Source organism: Thamnophis sirtalis, unplaced genomic scaffold (assembly GCF_051295495.1).
Source record: "Thamnophis sirtalis isolate CommonGarterSnake01/CBP01778 unplaced genomic scaffold, rThaSir2_p1.2 scaffold_13, whole genome shotgun sequence".
Classification (NCBI taxonomy): Eukaryota; Metazoa; Chordata; class Lepidosauria; order Squamata; family Natricidae; genus Thamnophis; species Thamnophis sirtalis.
In genome coordinates this window covers 10,252,435-10,273,697 of record NW_028261393.1, presented here as the reverse complement: position 1 = coordinate 10,273,697, position 21,263 = coordinate 10,252,435, and the positions used below count along the sequence as shown (strand labels likewise).

The window sequence follows — 21,263 nt, the reverse complement described above, 5'->3', positions numbered from 1 at the left end:
TTCAGCTGGTAGCGAACCCACTTACGGTTGGGCTCTTTGGCAAACACCTAAAACTCAATGGGATTCTTTCCAGTCACTGTTCTCAGAGTTCTCTTTAACCCAGTGTCCCCAAACCTGACAATTTAAGACTTGTGGAGTCCAACTTCTAGAATTCTCCAGCCAGCTATGCTGGCTGGAGAATTCTGGGAGTTGAAGTCCACAAGTCTTAAAGTTACCAAGTTTGAAGACCTCTACTTTAACCTGATATAATTAGATGAACAGAATGGAGCTACAAGAATTCCAGCATCTCAATGTTTTCCGATTCATGGACAAAAGAGCGACCGACAAAAGCGCGCCCAACAAAACCATGAGTTCTAAACTGCGCCGACGAATGAGCACTGAAGCGCGCTGACAACAGCGCATCAACAGAAGCGCGCTCTAACCCTAAACTTTACCCTGACCCTAAACCTTACCTTAACTTAAATCGCGCTTCTGTCGGTGCGCTGTTGTCGGCGCATTGATGACGTCGCGGTTTTAGCGGCGCGGTTTTGTCGGCGTGGTTTTGTCGTGCGCGCATTTGTCAGGTCACGATGTTTTCCTCTAAAGCAGGGGTCACCAAACTTTCAGACCTCAGGGATTTCATAATTTTAAATCCCGCGGACCACTAATAGGATCTGCCTAATGACCGGCTGGGTGGGCGTGGCTAGGTGGTCATGTGACTGGGTGGGCATGCCCAACTCGATGTCACTCATGGCAAGGGATGCCTCGCCAGCATCTACTCACCCCTCCCCTCCCAGCCACTCCTCGCCTGCCTGCCTGGGCTCCTTAGGGCCCCGACAGGAAGCAGTTGTTGGAGCTAAGCAGCCACCATGAGAAAGAGTTGGCAAAATAACTCAGTTCAAATTGGATTGACCGAGAAGGGGGCTCAGCAGAAGCAGCTTACTGAGGACTATGAGCGTAGGCTTTCCAAGCAGAGGGAAGACCTACGGGAGGGCAAGGCCAGGGTCGCAAGCAGCCCTCCCGAGCTCTGTTTTTGCTTGCAGAGACACTGGGGGTCCATCCTTTGCTGTTTCTAGGACAGCACCGCGGGCCAGATCTAAGCACCCTGTGGGCCAGATCTGGCTCACGGAGCTTGAGTTTGACACCCCTGGGCTACATCCATCCATCCTTACTTCTGGTTATGCTCATTGGTGGAATTCAGGCAACAACCCATCCCTCCCTTCTGACATCATTCGCATTGGACTTATTTTTGCTTGCTGTTTGAAGGACAGCTTGGAGAACTTTGATAAGTTCTGAAGCTGCCAGATGGACACTGTAGGAAATAAGGTGGTTGAAAAGATACTCTGATCCATAAGTCATCTGATGTTTACACTCTCCAATGGTCTACAATAGGGGTGTCAAACGCAAGGCCTGCGGGCTCAATCCGCCCTGTGATGTGTTTGGATCCAGCTCACAGGGCCGTCCTGGAAAATGTAAGAGGCTGGCCAGCATCTCTTCAGCCTGGTCTACCCCATGGGAAGAGGAAACTTGTCATCAGTTTGGGGAGTGGTGTCAAGCTGGCCACGCCCACCATTAGCCATACCCAGTGAGTGGTATCAAGCTGGCCACACCCCACCCAATTGGCAACACCCACCCAGTTGGCCATGCCTGCCTGGTCCTCCGAGGTCAACCAGTCCTGATGCAGCCCTCAATGAAAATGAGGTTGACACCCCTGGTCTACAACATGCCAACTTGTGCCTGCTCCACCACCTTTGAGGCTCCAGCTTTAGGCTTACCTTTATGAACCACAGACAGGTGGATGGTCTTGTTGACCATTATGTTGTAGGAGAACTCATTGGCATAATGCAGGGTGCGGTTGACACTGCAGATGTACTCCCCTCTGTGTTCTTCAGTCACGTTCAGGATGAAAATGGAGACATCCTGCAAATCTGCAATGTTCTTGGTACCATTCCACATCACTAGATCTTCAAAGCGAGGATCGTATATAGAGAGCTTATCATAGAAATCATAGCGAAGAATCTGGAGAGAAGATGGAGAGGACCCAGTCAGAACCAGAAGAAACAGTACTGGGCACAGAAAAATGCAGTAGTAATACGATGGGGATAAGTTGAAGTAACATATTGTGAATCAATCTGAAGATAGCCACTGATTGATTCAATCTTCACAGTTTGAAGTTTGGAGATTCTTCTAAGGGAATCACTTTGTGTCCTCTATTAACTGGAAGAAACTAAAATAATGTCCTCAGGTAGAAAATGCTGCAATGGAAAGCAGTGGTGAAATTCAATTTTTTTTTTACAACCGGTTCTGTGGATATGACTTGGTGGGCATGGCAGGGGAAGGATACTGCAAAATCCACATTCCCTCCCCACATCTGGGGGAAGGTTATTGCAAAATCTCTATTCCCACCTCATTCAGAGGTGGTATTTGCCGGTTCTCCGAACTACTCAAAATTTCCACAACTGGTTCTCCAGAACCTGCTGAATTTCACCCCTGATGGGAAGGCACAGCCTAGACAACTCTCCAACTGCTTCTTCTGAGTCCCAGAACGTTTTGGAAGACAATCTGTCTTAAATCTTCTGGACTACTTTGCTCCCTTCACAAGTAGTAGAACAGGGCTCTCCAACTTTGGAAACTTTAAGACATGTGGACTTCCAACTCCTAGCCAGCTATGCTATAGGCTGGCTGAGGAATTCTGAGAGTTGAAGTCCCCAAGTCTTCAAATTTGCCAAGGGTGGAGATCGCTGTAGTAAAAGATCGTATCCAAAGAGCTAGTTTCAATGGTCATTATAGTTAGTTCTGGAGATGAAACAGAAAAAGCTATGCTTTTGATCTTGCATCATAAAACAATGAGGCCGTACTGATGCAGTGGTTAGAAGGCAGTACTGCAGCTAATTCTGTTGACTACTGGCAGTTTGAGTCTCACCAGGCTCAAGGTTAACTCATCCTTCCATCCTTCCAAGGTGGGTAAAATGAGGACCCAGATTGTTGGGGGCAATAGGCTGACTCTGTAAACCGCTTAGAGAGGGCTGTAAAAGCACCGTGAAGCAGTAGATAAGTCTGTGCTAGTGCTATTGTCCTCCCTCCCTCCCTCCCTCCCAGTGGTTAGAATGCAGTACTGCAACTAATACTGTTGACTGCTGACAGTTCGAATCTCACTGGCTCAAGGTTGACTCAGCCTTCCAACCTTTCGAGGTGGGTAAAATGAGGACCCGGATTGTTGGGGGCACGAGGCTGACACTGTAAACCATTTAGAGAGGGCTATAAAAGCACTGTGAAGCGGTAGATAAGTCTAAGTGCTATTGCTATAAAACATAATTTCTCTAGCAAGTCCTTCGAAGAGGACAGATCCGTTCTATGAGCCTCCAAGTAACAATTCCCCCATATCTGATATGTAAGGTTTTATGGCGGCTTATCTTAGGCAGGCTGCACCAATGGTATGTCATTTACTATAAACCCGAAGACTCCGGATGACTACATGATTGCACCCATGGAGTTTACTGGCAACAACAGAAAAGTGATATGTCATTCCCTCCTCCCAGAATGTTTTTTTTAATCTTTCCAATCTTGTTTACATCGTCGTGGTCTCCCGTCCAACATTAAACAGATCAAACCCCAGACATGTCTTTTAGGGGCTGAAGCCGTGACGAGATGACGTGAGATCTCAAAGCTCTGAGATTGCAGTCGATACTTTTATTGCTGGGGGGTCCCAACGGGCCTAAATCATCCTGAAGAGATGGTGAATAGGAAGATTGCATCTTGCTGATCTCGGGGATATCGCAAAATCTCCGAAAGAAGCAAGGAAAAGTCTTCGAGCTGGTAATAAAAATTCCAGTCTTTTGTCAAGACTGACAAAGTCAGGGCGGCCTCAGAACGGAACGATGTGGAAAGAGAAAGTGTTTCCAGCTGGTGAGAAACTTTTATTGTTTTAAGAAAGCAGACAAGCAAACGGGGATCAGCACAACCATACTTCTAAAACAGATTAAATCTGTATGAATCATTATTCCTATTTCTACATGGTAAGCAGCAGTGACGGTGATTCTCTACCTTGGGACATTGTTAAAATGTCCCCTCTTGACAAAAGCAGAAAAATATTCCTGGGAGAATATAATTATAGGTAGTCCTTGATCAGTGGTGGGATTCAATTTTTTTTACTACCATTTCTGTGGGCGTGGCTTTGTGGGCGTGGCATGGTTTTGTGGGTGTGGTGTGGCTTTGTGGGTGTGGGCTGGTTTTGTGGTTGTGGTGTGGCTTTGAGGGTGTGGCATGGCTTTGTTGGCGTGGCAGGGGAAGGTTGCTGCAAAATCCACATTCCTTCCTCACCCCACTAACCTGCTTTCCAGCTCCATTCTCCTGTTCACGGCAACAAAAGAAGATCGGCTGGGAGGCAGCAGGGCGTGGCCAGCCTATTTGCCGGTTCTCCAAACTACTCAAAATTCCCGCTAGCGGTTCTCCAGAACTTGTCAGAACTGGCTGAATACCACCTCTCTCCTTGATCTATAACCATTAAATTTACAACGACATTTATAACCTTTGCAGCATTTCCCCAAAGCCACAATCCAAATTTTGGCAGCATGCTGGGGTCATGCGATCACCACTTGATCACCATTTCGGCACCTTTCCAACCAGCAAAAGTCAATAGGAGAAGCCAGACTCCCTTAATAAACTCATGGTTCATTTAACAACGGCAGCAATTTGCTCAAGAACATGGCAAAAAAAAAGGTGTAAAACTGGATGCGACTCACTTAAAAACCACCTTGCTTAGCAATGGAAATTCTGGCTCCCAACTGCAGTCATGCACGGAGGATTACCGGCAACGTTGCAAACCTTGCGTGTGTAAAGTCACAATAAAGTCCCACTAAACGTTAGCAGGGTTTGCCTTCAGGGAAGTGCCGAGTCGACCGAATTGCAGATTTACCAAGGGTGAGATTAAAGAGCTGCAGATGGATCCAAGATTTCTGCTCCAGGGCAGCAGCAGAAGAAAATCTGTTTTCTTTCAAGAGATGGAACTGGAGCTGTAAGAAATCAAGTCTCCCTCTGCAAATAAGAAAGGCCAAATTGATGACAGCGCTGGAAAACTGTTATCCAGTGCATCTGCAAGCTGCCAATCAAGAAATGCTGACTCAGAGGCAAAGGGGTAATTTCCGTGCAACTCTTTTGCATCCTTTTGCCCCCACTGCACCCCTACCCCAAATAAGAGCTGTCCCGTTTGCCTTCTCCTTAGATCTGCATGTACAGGTGCTACTGGAGTGGTTAATCCTAAATCCTGGTTGCAAAAATACGCCCTGGAACCAGGGTGGATTTGATTTAAAATCAACTCAATTTAAATCACTAGTGAAAAGGCCTGCTTTAAATCAACTCCGTTTAAATCATATTTTTTAAAGCGCAACTGTCATCTCTGTCCCTCTGGGGCTCCAATGCCAATATTGCAGAATATGCAATAATCATGCTACTTACAACTTAAGCTCCAGTTCATGCTGAATAAACTAAATGTATCTTAAATAGAAAACTATATTTAGATAATTTTTTTTCACTCCAAAAGCATTTTATTAAAATAAATTTGATCAAAGTCAAAAACGTTCAATTTAAATAAATAAAAATCCAATTTGAATTTTAAGAATCTGATTTAAGAAAAAATAAATTCATGGATTTTTATTCACCCTGCCTGGAACAAAGTCACATGAACACAGAGTACCCCCGAAATCACCTCAATTTGGCTGCTCGGAAAGAACAAAATCTATACCATTAATAATTGGGCACCAGAAGAGGAGGTTTATGCTGCCACTATGTAGGAAATTAGAATATGTATGTTCACTGTTGTGGCCCAGCAGGAGCCGTTGGAGCTGCCACCAGACTCTGATAGCGAGGGGCCCTATGAGTCTGCTCTGGAGGATGTGGAGGACCCTGGACAGGGTTCCGACTCCGAGCAGGGCGCAGAGAGACTGGTTGGCCACCAGGTGGCGCCTGAGCCTTGGACCAGTGGGGAGGAGACAAGGGAGAGTGATCCAGAAGCCAGAAGTGAGTTGTTCCTGGATGCACGCCATCGAAGAGCTACTAGGCTTCAGGAACAATTACGCAATTACAGGAGGTGATTGTACTCAGCTGGTGGTCATTAGACTCCTCTCCAGACTATAAAAGCTACTTGTGCACACGGCCCTCTTTGCAGAAGTCAACGCAGGAGTGAATGTCGGAGGACAGTACTGGGAGCTTGGCAGGATGGATTGCTGCCAAGCCTTATCTGTGTTTATTGCTGCCTGAGTTTGTCTGAGTTACTGCCAAGGTCCTTATCTGTTTGTTTGCTTGGCTTTCAGCCACCGAGGTTTTGGTGTTTTGCTAATTAAAGTACATTCCAGTTAAGCTTGTCTCGGCATTCGTTACTGGACAGAGGAGGGGGTCAGAACAGTTCATTATGCAAGCTCTTAAACAGGGGGACAGCTTTGGTCTGCAAGAGCTTCAGTGAATAATCAATTTATTGATCAAATCAGGGACAAATAACCTACAGCTCTTAAGACGGAAGGCAGGTTTTGGTCTGATTTCAATATCCCCGTGCAAGCGAATCAGTTCAGATCTCAGATCTGCTCCTTGTCCCAAAGCCTCCTAAATACAGAGGGAGAAAGAAAGCAGGAAGGAAGGAAGGAAGGAAGAAGGCATGGCATAAGAAAGATCAAGGAACTCGTGGCTCATCTTTTCATTGTGGTTTTGCTCGGCACCTTTTGCTGAAATGGAGCCTGAATGAGCCACCCACAATTCAAGGATTGTGATGCCCAGTTGCACACTGATGACATAGAAGAGTGGGTGTTTTTGTCTTGTTCTCCTTTCCCCCACCTCAAATGTGTTGTTAGATAACCCTTTATTTGGGCATGCATGTAGAAATGGTGCATTTGCTACAAGGAATCCTCAACGTAAAGATCACATTTGGGACCAGAATTTCCATTGCTAAGCAAAACAGTAATTAAGTGAATTGTGCCCGATTTATGATTTCTATTGCCATGGGGATTTTTAGCTGGATCATGTGATCATTAAGCCAAGTCTAGCTTCCCCCCTTAATTTGGCCCATTGGAAGCCAGCTGGGAAAACAGTGATGGCATTTATCTATTGATTTAATAGGCCACACATCTCACTGTTGAAGCAACTCCAGGCATCTTACAAAACAAGAAGATAACACCAAATGTCCCAAAGATGCTTTTTTCCAAGACTTTCTGGTTTTTCTTTGAAGATGTTTCGCTTTTCATCCAAGAAGCTTCTTCAGCTCAGTCGGAGCTGAAGAAGCTTCTTGGATGAGAAGCGAAACGTCTTCGAAGAAAAAACTAGAAAGCCCAGCTGAGCCTTGAAAAAGCACCTTTGGGACAACCCTGACCTGGAGGACTGAGAATCCCCATAGACATAATACAAAATGATTTAACGTTAAGGAAGAATAAATAACCAAGAGACAATTCTGGGAGTTGAATTCCTCCAGGCTTAAAGTTGCCAAGGTTGGAGAGCCTTGTTCTCAAATATTCCTTCTTTGCTCCAGCACACACCTTGACCAATTCGGTGGTCCCTTCTTCTTTGAAGAACCATTCAGTAAAGGCCTCGGCCTCTGTTTCACTGCGCTTCTTGCATGAGATACAACGGATCTTGAAAGTATGGCCAACTACAGCCTCTGTTTCTGCATCCACCTCCACGCAGCCACCTTGGCACAAGGTCACTGAAAGAGGAGAAATCGGAAAAAATTACAATCCAGTTGTATCAAAGCTCCCATCTCCAGCTTTAAATATTCCATCTCTCGCTCCCTCTCGCTCTCTTTAAATATTTTAAAATATTTAAGGAAAAAAATAAACGACTACGGTTGTCATCAAATGTAACATTTATTACTTCATTGTTTAAATAATTAATGGAATATATAAAATTAGATTCCTTATATCATCTTAGGAAATAACGTACAGTAAATCACCACAACACTGCTCTAAACCTTAATACTTATACGGATATCACACTTCTCTGTCATCGTTCCTAAAATAAATGTCCATGTTCTTGTAAACAAAAATAGAGAAAAAGAAAAAAAAAGAACGAAAGGTGAAGAATAAATACTTTAAAAAAAAAAAACAGGATTGGTTTTAAATTCTTCCCATTGCACCCTACTGATTAAATCTGAATTATTATAAACATGCTAGTTTCCCCTTCAGAGTTAGTAAATCTTTTGCCCAGAGCCGAGGTGGCGCAGTGGTTAGGGTGCAGTACTGCAGGCCACTTCAGCTGACTGTTATCTGCAGTTCAGCGGTTCTAATCTCACTGGCTCAAGGTTGACTCAGCCTTCCATCCTTCTGAGGTGGGTGAAATGAGGACCCAGATTGTTGGGGGCGATATGCTGACTCTGTAAACCGCTTAGAGAGGGCTAAAAGCCCTATGAAGCGGTATATAAGTCTAACTGCTATTGCTATTGCTAACATTTTTTTAACTTATATGGGAGTCAAGGTTTTTTTTTTAATTTCCAATCAAGGATCCTTTTAAAGCAGACGTAAAGTGAGATTTGGACATTAAGTGTGAAACCTACCGGGTCAGGCTGGACAGCCTCTTAGAGCCCCTTTACTTCTATATTAAAGCCACATAGACAGAATTGCAGCTTGCAAACAGGAAGCCAGTGCCTAACCACAAGATGTCTCTATGTCAAAAGTTTATGTCAATAGTCCAAGGTTCAATTAAAGTTCGTTAATGACACGTACTCCATAAACAAAAGGAGAAGTAAGACCCCATCTCCTTATAAGGCTTTCTCCTCAAGGTGACCACTAAGAAATGTGTTAAGTATTTCCGTGTTGCAATGCTTTTGAGAATGTATAAGAACTCGTGCTTCGATAATGAAGGTTGTTCAGAACTTGCAATGCTAAGCCATGGGCTAGCTTTCTGAACCTGGCTGCCAAATAAACTTTTCCTGTATCCTGAGAAGTCTAAAGCCTGTCATTTTCTGCAACACTTTCTACACAGGGGAGGGTGCAGAATCTCAAATATTCTCCTGCATTTTCTCAATAAGATCACTCAGTGTCATCCCTTTCAAACAGGCCACTCTCTCAACCTTAGCAACTTAAAGATGGGTGGACTTCAACTCCCAGAATTCCCCAGCCAGCTCTGGAAGTTGAAGTCACCCATCTTCAAGTTGCCTCGGTTTGAGAAATATTGGTCTAGCAGGTGAAAGTCACGTAAACCAATTTATTGTAAAGTTGCAGTAACAGAATCTTGCAAGTTCAAAGTTCAATGAATTTATACACCGCCCAATCCCGAAGGACTCCGTGCGGCTTACCTAAAAACAATTTTAAAAGAATACTAAAAAAATTTTTAAAATAGAGAGACAAAGCAAGTTAAAAAGACACAACATGCACTCAACCTTAGTGGGGCTGGACCTCGTTCAAGAGGTCAACAGCCCCAGGCCTGCCGGAATAGCCAGGTCTTAGCAGACTTTCGGAAGGCCGAGAGAGTGGGGAGTTCCCTGCAGGAGCCAAGCTTTGGAAGTGGCCTGGATCTCCTGTGGGTGGCTGAGTGGGAAGCGAAACTAATGCCTACGGAGACCCTAAGGCAGTGTTTCTCAACCATGGAGACTTTAAGTCCTGTGGACTTCAACTCCCAGAATTCCCCAGCCAGCTATGCTGGCTGGGGGATTCTGGGAGTGAAGTCCATAGGTCTTAAAGTCACCAAGGTTGAGAAATACTGCCCTAAGGGGAGGAAGCAGACCCAAAGCCCGTGGGGGTCCCCCAGAGTCAGGAAGTGGAGCAAGAAGTGCCTCATGGGTACCGGGAAGGCTTTGGGAAAATCGGGGCAGGCAAGCTACCCCAACCCCTGAACAAGATCGCTTAACGACTGCATCAGGGAGAGCACAGGTGGGAGGCCATTAAGCAAGCACCTTGCTTAACTGACATTATAATTTGCAATCATAATGGGCAGTTCCATCACAGTCATAACTTGAGGACCGCCCGTACTCACATTACATTTTTGGCCTGGGCTCAGGCCCCTTTTATCTGACTTTTCCTGCTGTCCCCCAAGGCCATTTCCTCTTCTCCCTACATACCCAATCACTCTTCCTGCTTTCCCCCAAATCTTCACCACTGCTGTGTCCAGACAGAACACAGTGTGTGTCTGTGGGTTTGTTTCATTTTTACTCCGCTCACAGATGACAATGACTAGGGGGAGAACACCAGCAAAGCTGCCATGACTGGACAATTTGCAGACCTTGGCAGATGCCCTCTGATACTCGTCCCGGTTCCTTACCTCCTATCACATCTTTCAAGGGCATTCCAAATTCACAAGGTAGATCTAGCGAAGTGGAGAAATCCATCCCTGTGGAATTCCTGCCTTGTTGATCTGCTGGAGCTATAAGAACCTCGGCTCTCTGGATTCTGGAAAGTGAAAATAACTTGACCTACTTTCCCCCAATTATCCCTTTACCTGGCTATAAACAATGTCACTGCAGCAAAAATACCGTGTGCTTTTTATCACACAGCAGGTTGATTCCTCCCACTGAATCCCAGGTTCTGTGGATATGCTGCAGTGCCCTCTTGTTTGAAAAGTAAGTTCCAAATAAGTAATCTGATGTCAGTTTAACTCTAACCATTCTTAGGAGCACAATTTGACAGGATTTTGTTCCAAGCCATTAAAAAAATATACATTTAGAGCAGTGTTTCTCAACCTTGGCAACTTGAAGATGTCTGGACTTCAACTCCCAGAATTCCCCAGCCAGCGAATGCTGGGTGGGGAATTCTGAGAGTTGAAGTCCAGACATCTTCAAGTTGCCAAGGTTGAGAAACACTGATTTAGAGTCTTTTTTTTTTCCCTTTATTTGTACGCCGCCCTTTTCCCTGGGGGGACTCAGGGCGGCTCACAGTTCAAAAAGGGGGGGGGGAGGACAAACAATTTCCAACATAAGGACAATACAACATATTAAAAGAAACACAACAGTCACACAATTCGAGTGGGGTCAGAATCTTAACCCCAGGCCAGCCGGGACAGCCAGATCTTTAGGGCGGCGCGGAAGGACTGGAGGGTGGTGAGGGGCCGAATCTCCACGGGGAGTTCGTTCCAGAGGGTCGGAGCAGCCACCGAGAAGGCTCTCCTCCGGGTAGTTGCCAGTCTACACTGGCTAGATGATGGAATTCGGAGGAGGCCTAAACTATGCGATCGTATCGGTCTAGTGGAGGTAATTGGCAGTAGGCGGTCTCTCAAGTACCCAGGTCCAGTACCATGAAGGGCTTTATAGGTGATAAGTAGCACCTTGAATCGCACCCGGAGATCAACAGGCAGCCAGTGCAGCTCGCGGAGGATAGGTGTTACGTGGGTGAAACGAGGTGCACCCACAATCGCTCGCACGGCTGCATTCTGGACTAGCTGAAGTCGCCGAATGCTCTTCAAGGGCAGCCCCATGTAGAGCACATTGCAGTATTCCAGCCTAGCGGTCACAAGGGCACGAGTGACTGTTGTGAGTCTGCCTTTCAATTATTATTTTTTTACCAAATTAGATGTCTAGGAGTTTGAGAGGCTGCCACAAAAGGGGTGGGTGGGATGGGACTTAATTGTCCAAAGCACACGAAACAATGGAAACTAATCAAGGAGAGACGCAACCTGGAATTAAGAGAGAAACTTCTTAACAATGAGGACTATTAACCAGTGGAACAATCGGACGTTGTGGGTGCTTCATTACTAGAGGTTTTTAAGAAGAGAGTGGACAGCCACCTGTCTCAAATGGTGTAAGGCAGGGGTGTCAAACTCGATAACTCAGTGCCCAGGTCTGTTTTCACTGGCAGAAGCATTGCAGGCTGGTCTGCTGTTTCCAGATCGTGCCTGTGGGCCTGAACCGGGAGGATCTTACAACAGTCACTCATGCCCTTGTGACCTCAAGACTGGACTACTGCAATGCGCTCTACATGGGGCAGCCCTTGAAGAGCATTCGGAGACTTCAGCTGGTCCAGAACGCAGCCGCGCGAGCGATTGTGGGTGCGCCTCGGTACACCCACGTTACACCTATCCTCCGCGAGCTGCACTGGCTACCTATTGGTCTCCGGACACGCTTCAAGGTGCTAGTCGTCACTTATAAAGCCCTACATGGTATTGGACGTGGGTACTTGAGAGACCGTCTCCTGCCAATTACCTCCCATAGACCCATTAGATCCCACAGATTAGGCCTCCTCCAAATTCCATCTACTGGCCAATGCCGTTTGGCTACTACCCGGAGGAGGGCCTTCTCTGTGGCTGCTCCGGCCCTTTGGAACGAGCTCCCCGTGGAGATTCGGACCCTCGCTACCCTTCAGGCCTTCCGGACAGCCGTTAAGACCTGGCTGTCCCAGCAAGCCTGGGGTTGAGTTCCCCCTGCTACTCGAATTTGCTGTGCTTGCTGTGTTTTTTAAATTGTTTGTATCGTTGTCTTGTTTTTGTCTTACTTTTCTGTATTTGTTCCCCTTCCCTTGGCTTTTGTTCAGCCGCCCTGAGTCCCTTCGGGGAATAGGGCGGCATACAAATCGAATAAATCCAAATCCAAATCTAACCACTCCATGGGCCGGATCCGGCCCGCGGGCCTTGAGTTTGACACCCCTGGTATAGGCTCTCCTGCTTGAACAGGGGGTTGGACTAGAAGATCTCCAAGGTCCTTTCCAACTCTATTCTGATTAACTAAAGTTGATTTACTTCGCCAAAATCTTTAACTCTAGTTAATGATTTATATTTTGTGAACTGGACATTCCTAGTTTAAACCTTAATGGGGAAGGTTTGTTTTTTCCTTCAAAAAGTGGCAAAATGGTTTATACAAAGCTCCAGAAATGCTTCTGACTGTGTCAATATTTCTCCAGCCACCCTGGAGACCCAGAGAAACTCAACTGTGGCGCACAAGGTAGTAGAACCTCATGTTGAAGGGTCTCTCTGAAAATCCCTTGCTTCAAATATTCACATCACAAGACTTCTGGGATGAAGATGCTACTCAGTTTTATTTTCCAAACCAGAGAAAGGTGAACATGCTGATAGTGACCTGTTGTGGCCTGCCAGCTGCCAGCGGAGTTGGCGGCAGACTCAGATGATGTTGGGGAGGAACTTGAGCCAGTTCTGGAGTCTGGGGAAGGTTCTGATGGATGCTCTGTGTCGGATGCAGAGACAGAGACAGGGCCGTCCAACATTTCCCAGCCACTGGAGGGGCAGCTGCCTTTGGAGGCTGATTTGAGTGAGGAGGAAGAACAGCTGGGGCATGTTCCAGGTGCACGTATGCACAGAGCAGTTAGGAGAGGTGAACAATGGAGGACAAGGAGTCAACTCGGGAAGCAAGGCACACGTGGACGCTGAATGGCCCCTCCCTGGCTGGGGAATAAATAGAAGGAAAGGGGAGTGGTTGTCGTAGGAGACAACAGTTCGTATTTCTGAAGATTTTGCTCATTGTATTTCGTGCCAAAAAGACTGCTTGCCAAAACTTAATTTGCAGCCTTTCGGCTGGGAGCTCACAGCCTTGCAAATATCGGGAGGAACTGATTGCAGTTAACTCCTTGAAGGACTATTGCCTGGACTTTTCAGTGGGTGAATGCAATTAATTCACGAGAGGTAAATAAAGAGGGGTTTTTTTTGGTGACAAGGAGTCTGTTTCTTGCTTCTGCTAAAGCTGGGTCAGAACAGTGACTCTTTTTAGAAATTTGGGGTCTCCGCAAACATTTCAACCTGCCCAGCTGATGTTGATCACAGAAATGGATCTGCAAGCAGGGAGGTGGAGAAAGGAAGTTTTGGCACACACTTTGTTTTGCTTTTTGGAAAAAAAAAATCAAATGAATTTAAAAGGAGAGAGAGAGTGTGTATGTGTTGAATGCCTAAGGAAGAACTTATCCCCAGAGGAAGCAATGGCAGTTAGTGTAATCTGATGCATGTTTATTCCGAAGTAAATCTCCCAGAGTTCAGCGAGGTTCATTCCCATAGCTGCCAAAATTGTAATCAGATAAATTACTCCAGCTTCTGGAGGACAGATTATCCATTGAAACAGGAAGAAGAAAGGGTGTTATCTAAAGCTACACTAATGTGTAGATAGTCCTGGTCTTGCAACAATTTGTTTAGAGACTGAAGTCACAACAGCACTGGAAAAAACTGACTTGACCAGTCCTTGCACTTATGACCACTGCAGCATCCCCACGGTCATGTGATCACGGTCACCATCTGAGTAACCAACATGTACTTTACAAGAGTCGAAAGACACATGAGCACTATTTGTGATCTTCCCAGCCAGCTTCTGACAAGCAAAGTCAACGGAGGAAGCTGCTTAATTGGCTTAAAGACCATGTGATTAAATTTAACAAGTGCAGCGATCCACTTTGCAACCACGTCAAAAAAGAAAGTAATATCAGTAATACTGGATGAGCTGTGGTGGCGCAGTGGTTAGTGTGCGTACTGCAGGATACTTCTGCTGACTGCCGGCTGACTGCAATTTGGCCGTTCCAATCTCACCAGGCTCAAGGTTGATTCAGCCTTCCATCCTTCCGACGGTTGGTAAAATGGGGACCCAGATCCTTGGGGGCAAGAGGCTGACTCTGTAAACCACTCAGAGAGGGCTGTAAAGTACTGTGAAGCGGTATATAAGTCTAAGTGCTATTGCTATCTTCCTTCCTTCCTTCTTGTTAGAATGCAGTACTGCTCATTGCCCGTGACCCGACAAATGCGCGCACGACAAAACCGCGGTGCTAAAACCGCTATGTCATCAACGCGACGTCATCAACGTGGTGACAACAGCGCGCCGACAGAAGCGCGATTTAAGTTAAGGTAAGGGTTAGGTTTAGGGTTAGGTTTAGGGTTAGGTTTAAGGTTAGGGTTAGGGTTAGGTTTAAGGTTAGGTTTAGGTTTAGGGTTAGGGTTAGGGTTAGGGTTAGGGTTAGGTTTAAGGTTAGGTTTAAGGTTAGGTTTAGGTTTAGGTTTAGGGTTAGGGTTAGGTTTACAGCACGCTTCTGTCGCCGCGCTGTTGTTGCTGCGCTTCAGTGCTCATTCGTCGGCGTGCTTTAGAACTCGCGGTTTTGTCACCGCGGTTTAGTCGGGCACGCTTTTGTCATTCACCCTTTTGTCGGTGAACCCTCATTGCCAGCAGTTTGATCCTGGCCAGCTCAAGCCTTTCAATCCTCTGAGGTCAGTAAAATGAGGAGCCAGATTGTTGGGGGTAACATGCCGACCCTGTAAACTGCTCAGAGAGTTCTGTAAAGCACCATGAAGTGGTATATACATAAGTCTAGGTGCTATCGCTATTGGGCATAACCCCATTAACAACTGCTTTGCTTAACCACACCACAGAAATTTGGGTCTCAAATTGTGGTTGCAAATTGAGGACCTGCCTACAAGTCATTGCTTAATTTGGCAACAGATACCCACCAAATGGAGAACTTTGAACAGATAAATCCAGGCTCCTCCCCATTTTTGGTTCTCGGAAGTTGCAGAGGTGACAGAGAAACACGAGGTTTGGGGAGCTTGGGGAACCTTTACCGTTATGGGAATTACACCGGATTGTCAACTTGGGAGATTTTGAGATGCAATGTACCTTCCTGAGCACCATTTGGCCTCAACCCCACAAGCTGCCAAACAGCACTTGAGCAAGAGCTCTGCAAATTTAATGACTGGAAATGGGCTGAGCATTCATTTTAAAGAGCATCCAAAAGCAAACATTTCCACAAATGAGCAACTTACCCAATGGTAATAACATACTTCTCCAGGATTTTTAAATGATTAGGACCCTTTCCTCCATCTCTAATAAAATACTCAATTCTGTATTAAGATATTACTTCCTCTGTGATTTCAATATTTAACCAGTTAGAAGTTATTATTAGATTCTAGAGCTTTAAAGCTGGAATTCCTGGGCATCTAGCAATAAGCCTCACTGAACATTTATTTCTGCAATGACAAGAGCAGAGAAGTTTTGGTCAATAAATGCACATTGTGCAAGCCTAGGATAAGAGATCCAATGGTTCTAAGCTGCCGGAAACACTCATAGCAGATTAATTATTGTTATATCCATTACGTTAGAGCCACAGTGGTGCAGTGGTTAGAATGCAGTACTGCAAGTTACTTCTGTTGACTGCCGGCTGCCTGCAATTTGGCAGTTTGAATGTCACCAGGTTCAAGGTGGACTCAATCTTCCATCCTTCCGAGGTTGGTCAAATGAGGACCCAGATGGTTGGGGGCAAGAGGCTGACTCTATAAACCGCTCAGAGAGGGCTGTAAGGCACTGTGAAGCGGTATATAAGTCTAAGTGCTATTGCTATTACAGTATAGTCGCAATCCTGCCACCTAAATAAAAGAGGTGGCCTCCAGCCACATTGGTTTGCACAACTGAAAACTGTGTCTTCTCATCCAATGCATACAAGGGCCAGAGAGGGCCGTACCTGATGTAAATACGCACCTACAAATTTGGCTACTGTTTTTTTAAGAGGATATCATTTGTATGTAATTTGCAAAGAGCCTCATGCAACCTAAAGCATTGAGTTGCTCGGTAATGGAATTGCTTTGGAACTTCTAATTCCAAATGCTTTCAAGAAAATCAGCTGGAGGCAGGCCCAGAGCCAAACAGCTGCAGCAGAAACCCTGGAACTGGTTTTAGAATGGGAGCAGAAAGCAGTGTGCCATATATTTAAACATATGCAAAGCATATTTATGAACCGCTAAGTGATTTCAGATTGCCCCAATATTCTTGGGGGAGTTCGAATTACTGGCTTTAGATTAGGGGAGAAAACTTTCTAGATCAGGAGTACCCAACCTTGGAAACTTAAAGAAGTGTGGATTTCAACTCCCAGAATTCCCTAAGCACTCATAAACTGGCTAGGGAATTCCGGGAGTTGAAATCCACAAGTCTTAAAGTCGCCAGGGTTCTGGAAAGAATTGATAGGGATTTCCGCATTCAAGAAATATTTTGTTATGTCGATCAAAGCAGAACACACAATATTCCAGGGACAGGAAACACTTTCAGACAAGCAACTACGATTCTGTGCCTTCTGAAAAGAGAGCTTTGCATGGAGGCCAACCAGGGATGGGCTGCTGGGGGTTTGCAGGGATTCGGGAGAACCTCTAGTTAAGATTCGGTACAATTCAGAGAACCCCGAAATCCCACTCCTGGCTGGCCCTGCCCACCCCATCACTCCCCTCCCAGGAGTCTCCACGCGGCCCGTTTTGGATGTAGGTAAGTGCAGGATGCGTGCGGAGGCTCGGGAGGGCGAAAAACGTGTCTACCAGAAGTTCAGGAAGGCTGGAAATAGGCCTATTTCTGGTCTCCAAGAACTTGGGGAGGCCGTTTTGGCCCTCCCGGAGACTCAAGGAAAGCCTCCAGAACCTAGGAATGGGGAAAATGCCCACCCCCACCATGGTGTAGGAGGCCAACTAAGCCATGCCCACCATGGCCACGCCCACCCAGCAACTGGGCAGAGAACCTCTTACTAAAATTTTAGAAGCCCACCCCTGAGGCCAACACCGAAGAACACGAGAGCTTTGCTAGGATTGCCGTACATCAAATCTAGTCGCTTTTTTCTAAGAAATACTAGCAAGATATTCTGGGAAATCCCTACAAGGGACTACCTTTGTGGCCTCTCCATGGCACCCTGCATTTAAAAATATATTGCAGTGGTGGGTTTCAAAAATTGTTCAAACCTACTCTGTGGGTGTGGCCTCCTTTGTGGGAGTGGCTTGCTGTCCATGTGACCGGATGGGAGTGGCTTGCCGCCCATGTGACCGGATATGAAGATGCCGACGACACTTGTCAGAACCACCTTAAATTACCTCACACACAACACCGGCATGCATAAGAATATGATGTAAACTTGTTTTTTAAAAGGCATCTTTGGTTTGCGTTAAAACAACTTCAACACACGCAATGTTCTGATTGCACCACAAACGCAGTAGTCATCCTTACCTTTCACAGAGGCACTGAGTTTTATAAATATGAGCATGATAGTGTAGAATAATCATATCCAAGGACCAGTGGTGGGTTTCAAAAATTTTTGGAACCTCTTCTGTAGGTGTGGCCTGCTTTCCGGGTCCACTGGTGGAACCTCTTCTAACCGGTTCGGTAGATTTGACGAACCGGTTCTACCGAATAGGTGTGAACTGGTAGGAACCCACCTCTGATATATTGCCACCATATGTGGAGGCTCCATTTATATTCAGAAAGAAAAATTAACACACAGGATTGTGTTAGATCAGAGAGTCAGTTTGGAGTACTGGTTAAAGCACTGGCCTGGAAACCAGGAGACTATGAGTTCTAGTTTCACCTTTGGCATGAAAGCCAATTGGATGACCTTAGGTCAGTCCACCCACTCTCAGTTCAACCCTCCTCACAGGGTTGTAGTTGTGGGGAAAATCGGAGGATGAAGAAGTATTAAGTATGTTTTCCACCTTGCGTTACTTATACAAAGTAAAAAAGGCAGGGTAAGAATCAAATAAATAAATTAACTATAAAGGTAAAGGTTTACCATATCCAGTCGTGTCTGACTCTAGGAAGTGGTGTTCATCTCAGTTTCTTAGCCAAGGCAGCCAGAATTGTCCAAAGACATTTCTATGGCCAGCATGACTCTATGCTGAGGCTCACGGAACACTGTTACCTTCCCACCTAAGTGGTACCTATTGATCTACTTGCATTTGCTTTCAAACTGCTAGGCGAGCAGGAGCTGGGGCAGGCAACTGGAGCTTACTCTGCTGCACGGCGATTGACCATACAATCTTGAAAGTCTTGTTACATAAAACACAGCATATTTTGGAGACTCACACTGCGCAAGGGGTGGAGATTTTTTATATCTGCTGCAGAGATAAGCAAAATGCTTCACGTTGACTTTCTGGCTTCTAGCCATTTCCCCCTTTTATCCCACTTTCCAACTCAGCTTCTAATTTAAAATGACACGAACTCAAAGTTGAGGGACAGCCTCTCCCTAGTTATATCTACCTATCCCATCAGGTCCAGCAGGAATGGCATGTTATGGGTCACCGTCTGCTAAGGAGTTCTATAGGATGGGATTCAAGAGCATGGCCTTTTCTACTGTGGCCCCCTTCCTTTGGAACTTCATCCCCCCCCCCCCAGTGAGATTAGTCCTGATCCTATTTGCATTTAGGAAATCCCTCAAACCTTGTTTCTTCTAAGGGAGTTTGCAATCCCACAGAAACAGGAAGCTTGTAAAATGCTGGTTCATTATTACACAGTCTTATTCACATTTGTGTGTAAATAGTTTTTAATTGTTGCTGTTTATTTGTTTTAGCTCTTTGTTTTGTTTTTGTTTTTTTTAAATATACTTTTTTATTTTCCACTTTCATAACATATAATCACATGTATACTATTACATAGCCAATATCCTATTGTATTAAGTAGTAATTACATCAGTTCCTCTTGTCATCAACGCCCAGAAAGATAAAAACCCATTATTAGCTCTTCTGCTCTCCATACACCTCTTTCTTCTACCTCTCTCCTACCTCCTTTCTTCCCTCCATCATCCTTTTCTACTCTGCTTCCCCTTCCTTTCTCCTTCTCCTCTCTCTTCATTCCACTCCTCCTTATCCTCATCTTCCCCCCTTACCCTCTCTCCTACCCCTCTCTTCCTATCTTTCTTCTCTCCTCTGTTTCCCACTCTTCCTCTTATTGGTGTATTTCAGCTTCTGAGCAAACTCCATTCTATGTTGATGGTATTTATGCTTCCATATCAATATACTTAACATATCTTAGTTTTAAAGAAAAAATAAAGAGAAGACAGTATACATGTGCAATCATATTACATTAATCTAACACCCCTCGTCAAGTTTAATATTCATTTAGCTCTTTGTTTTGTCCTAGAATCACATCTGTGATTTGGACAGCTATAAAAATATGATAGATGGATGATGGGGGATAGAAGGATAGATAATGGAGGACAGCACCCCTAAGTCTAAAGAGCACTTTTTGCAACATTGTTTGTTAGGTACTAATTTGCAGTTGGTGAAATGGATTGCCAAATTTACTGTAAAGTTGATGGAAATAAGGACAAAGTTGGTGCAGCAGAACGTGGTAGATTATAGGAAAGACCACCTGACGGGGTAGACGTAGGGGTGACATTGTAATATAATTTCAAGCATATTTAATTTGTATCTTAAATTATTGCATTCTATTCTGATTGTATTTCAAATATTTATTTTATTCCATTTACATTTTAAATTGTGGTATATTTCAATCTCATTTTAAATGGTAGTTTTTGTCTCTGGAACTTAGTACTTTGACATGGCCCAGGGGCTAATCAATAAAGATTGATTGATAATGGAGGACAGAAGTGAAGGAAAGATAGCTAGAAGATGGATGATAGAGGACAGAGGACAAAGGACAGACAGACAGACAAATGAAATGAATTAGCTTAATGATATGGTATACTTTTGTACGCTTAATTAATGTGAACTTGTCCACCTTCCTTGCTGTCAAGTTTCGCAGCCCAAGTTTTGAACAACCCAGTGTAAGGAATCTCACTTTTAACACATTCTGAATTTCTGATAAAAAGCTTAGCCACATTTGGAGAGGATTTACAGCAGCCATTCACTCCACTTTGGAGATCCTGTTGGCCTGACAGAATATTCCAGCACTGATTTATTCATTGGTTTCTTTATTGGTAAACCCACTTGCAGACAAAAAAACAAAAAACAAAACAGATTACTCAAGAACTTTCCAGAAAAGAGTTCAATATAATTTTCCTTCCACCAAACACCCAGGTTCTTGGGCTGAAGCTGTTTCTTACATGGTAACTCATGTAACAGGAAGAGAAACCGATTGCAGGTAACCAGGTAGGGAAGTTTGAAATTGGAAAACAACGATTGCCAAAATATATACCAGGGACTGATTAAGAATATCTGGGAGGCCAAGTGGATACCGGTATGGACTAGGACTGAAAAACAGGGTGTAAAATTCATATTTAGCCAGGGTGAAATAGAAATCAAGGAAATGATCAGTCAGATAAACCTACTTTTCAGGAGTTGTTATGCATTAGGAAACAGACAGTTAAACTTCTGCAGCATAAAAGAAAATACTAGACTTTTCAAACAGTGGTTTTCAAACTGAGCGACTTTAAAATGTGTGGACTTCCAGAATTCTCCAACCAGCATGGAATTCTGGGAATGGAAGTCCACGTATTATTAAAGTTGCCAAGTTTGAAAAATAGTTATGTAAGCACCTTCAGCCAAATTACTTTCATACCTTCTGATGATGACATGCTTTATTTTATTTTAATTCACTTTTTTACTAGGTGTTGGTCTTTTTTTTTTTGTCTTAAACTGAAGAGTATTTGTTTTTAAAGTCCCAGGCTATGTTATATCATCTGTCTGTCTATCATTTATCT

General features: G+C 44.8%; 1 protein-coding gene across 1 annotated transcript in view; it reads right to left on the bottom strand.

Annotated features, from left to right (window-relative positions):
* Positions 1-21,263, bottom strand: part of SCN1B (sodium voltage-gated channel beta subunit 1) — a 32,797-nt gene that overhangs the window by 7,244 nt on the left and 4,290 nt on the right. The window contains exons 2-3 of the mRNA XM_087727360.1: positions 7,497-7,663; positions 1,755-1,998 (exon numbers count right to left, since the gene is read on the bottom strand). Coding sequence (XP_087583486.1) covers positions 1,755-1,998; positions 7,497-7,663 — 411 coding nt within the window. The remainder of the gene's footprint in view (positions 1-1,754; positions 1,999-7,496; positions 7,664-21,263) is intronic.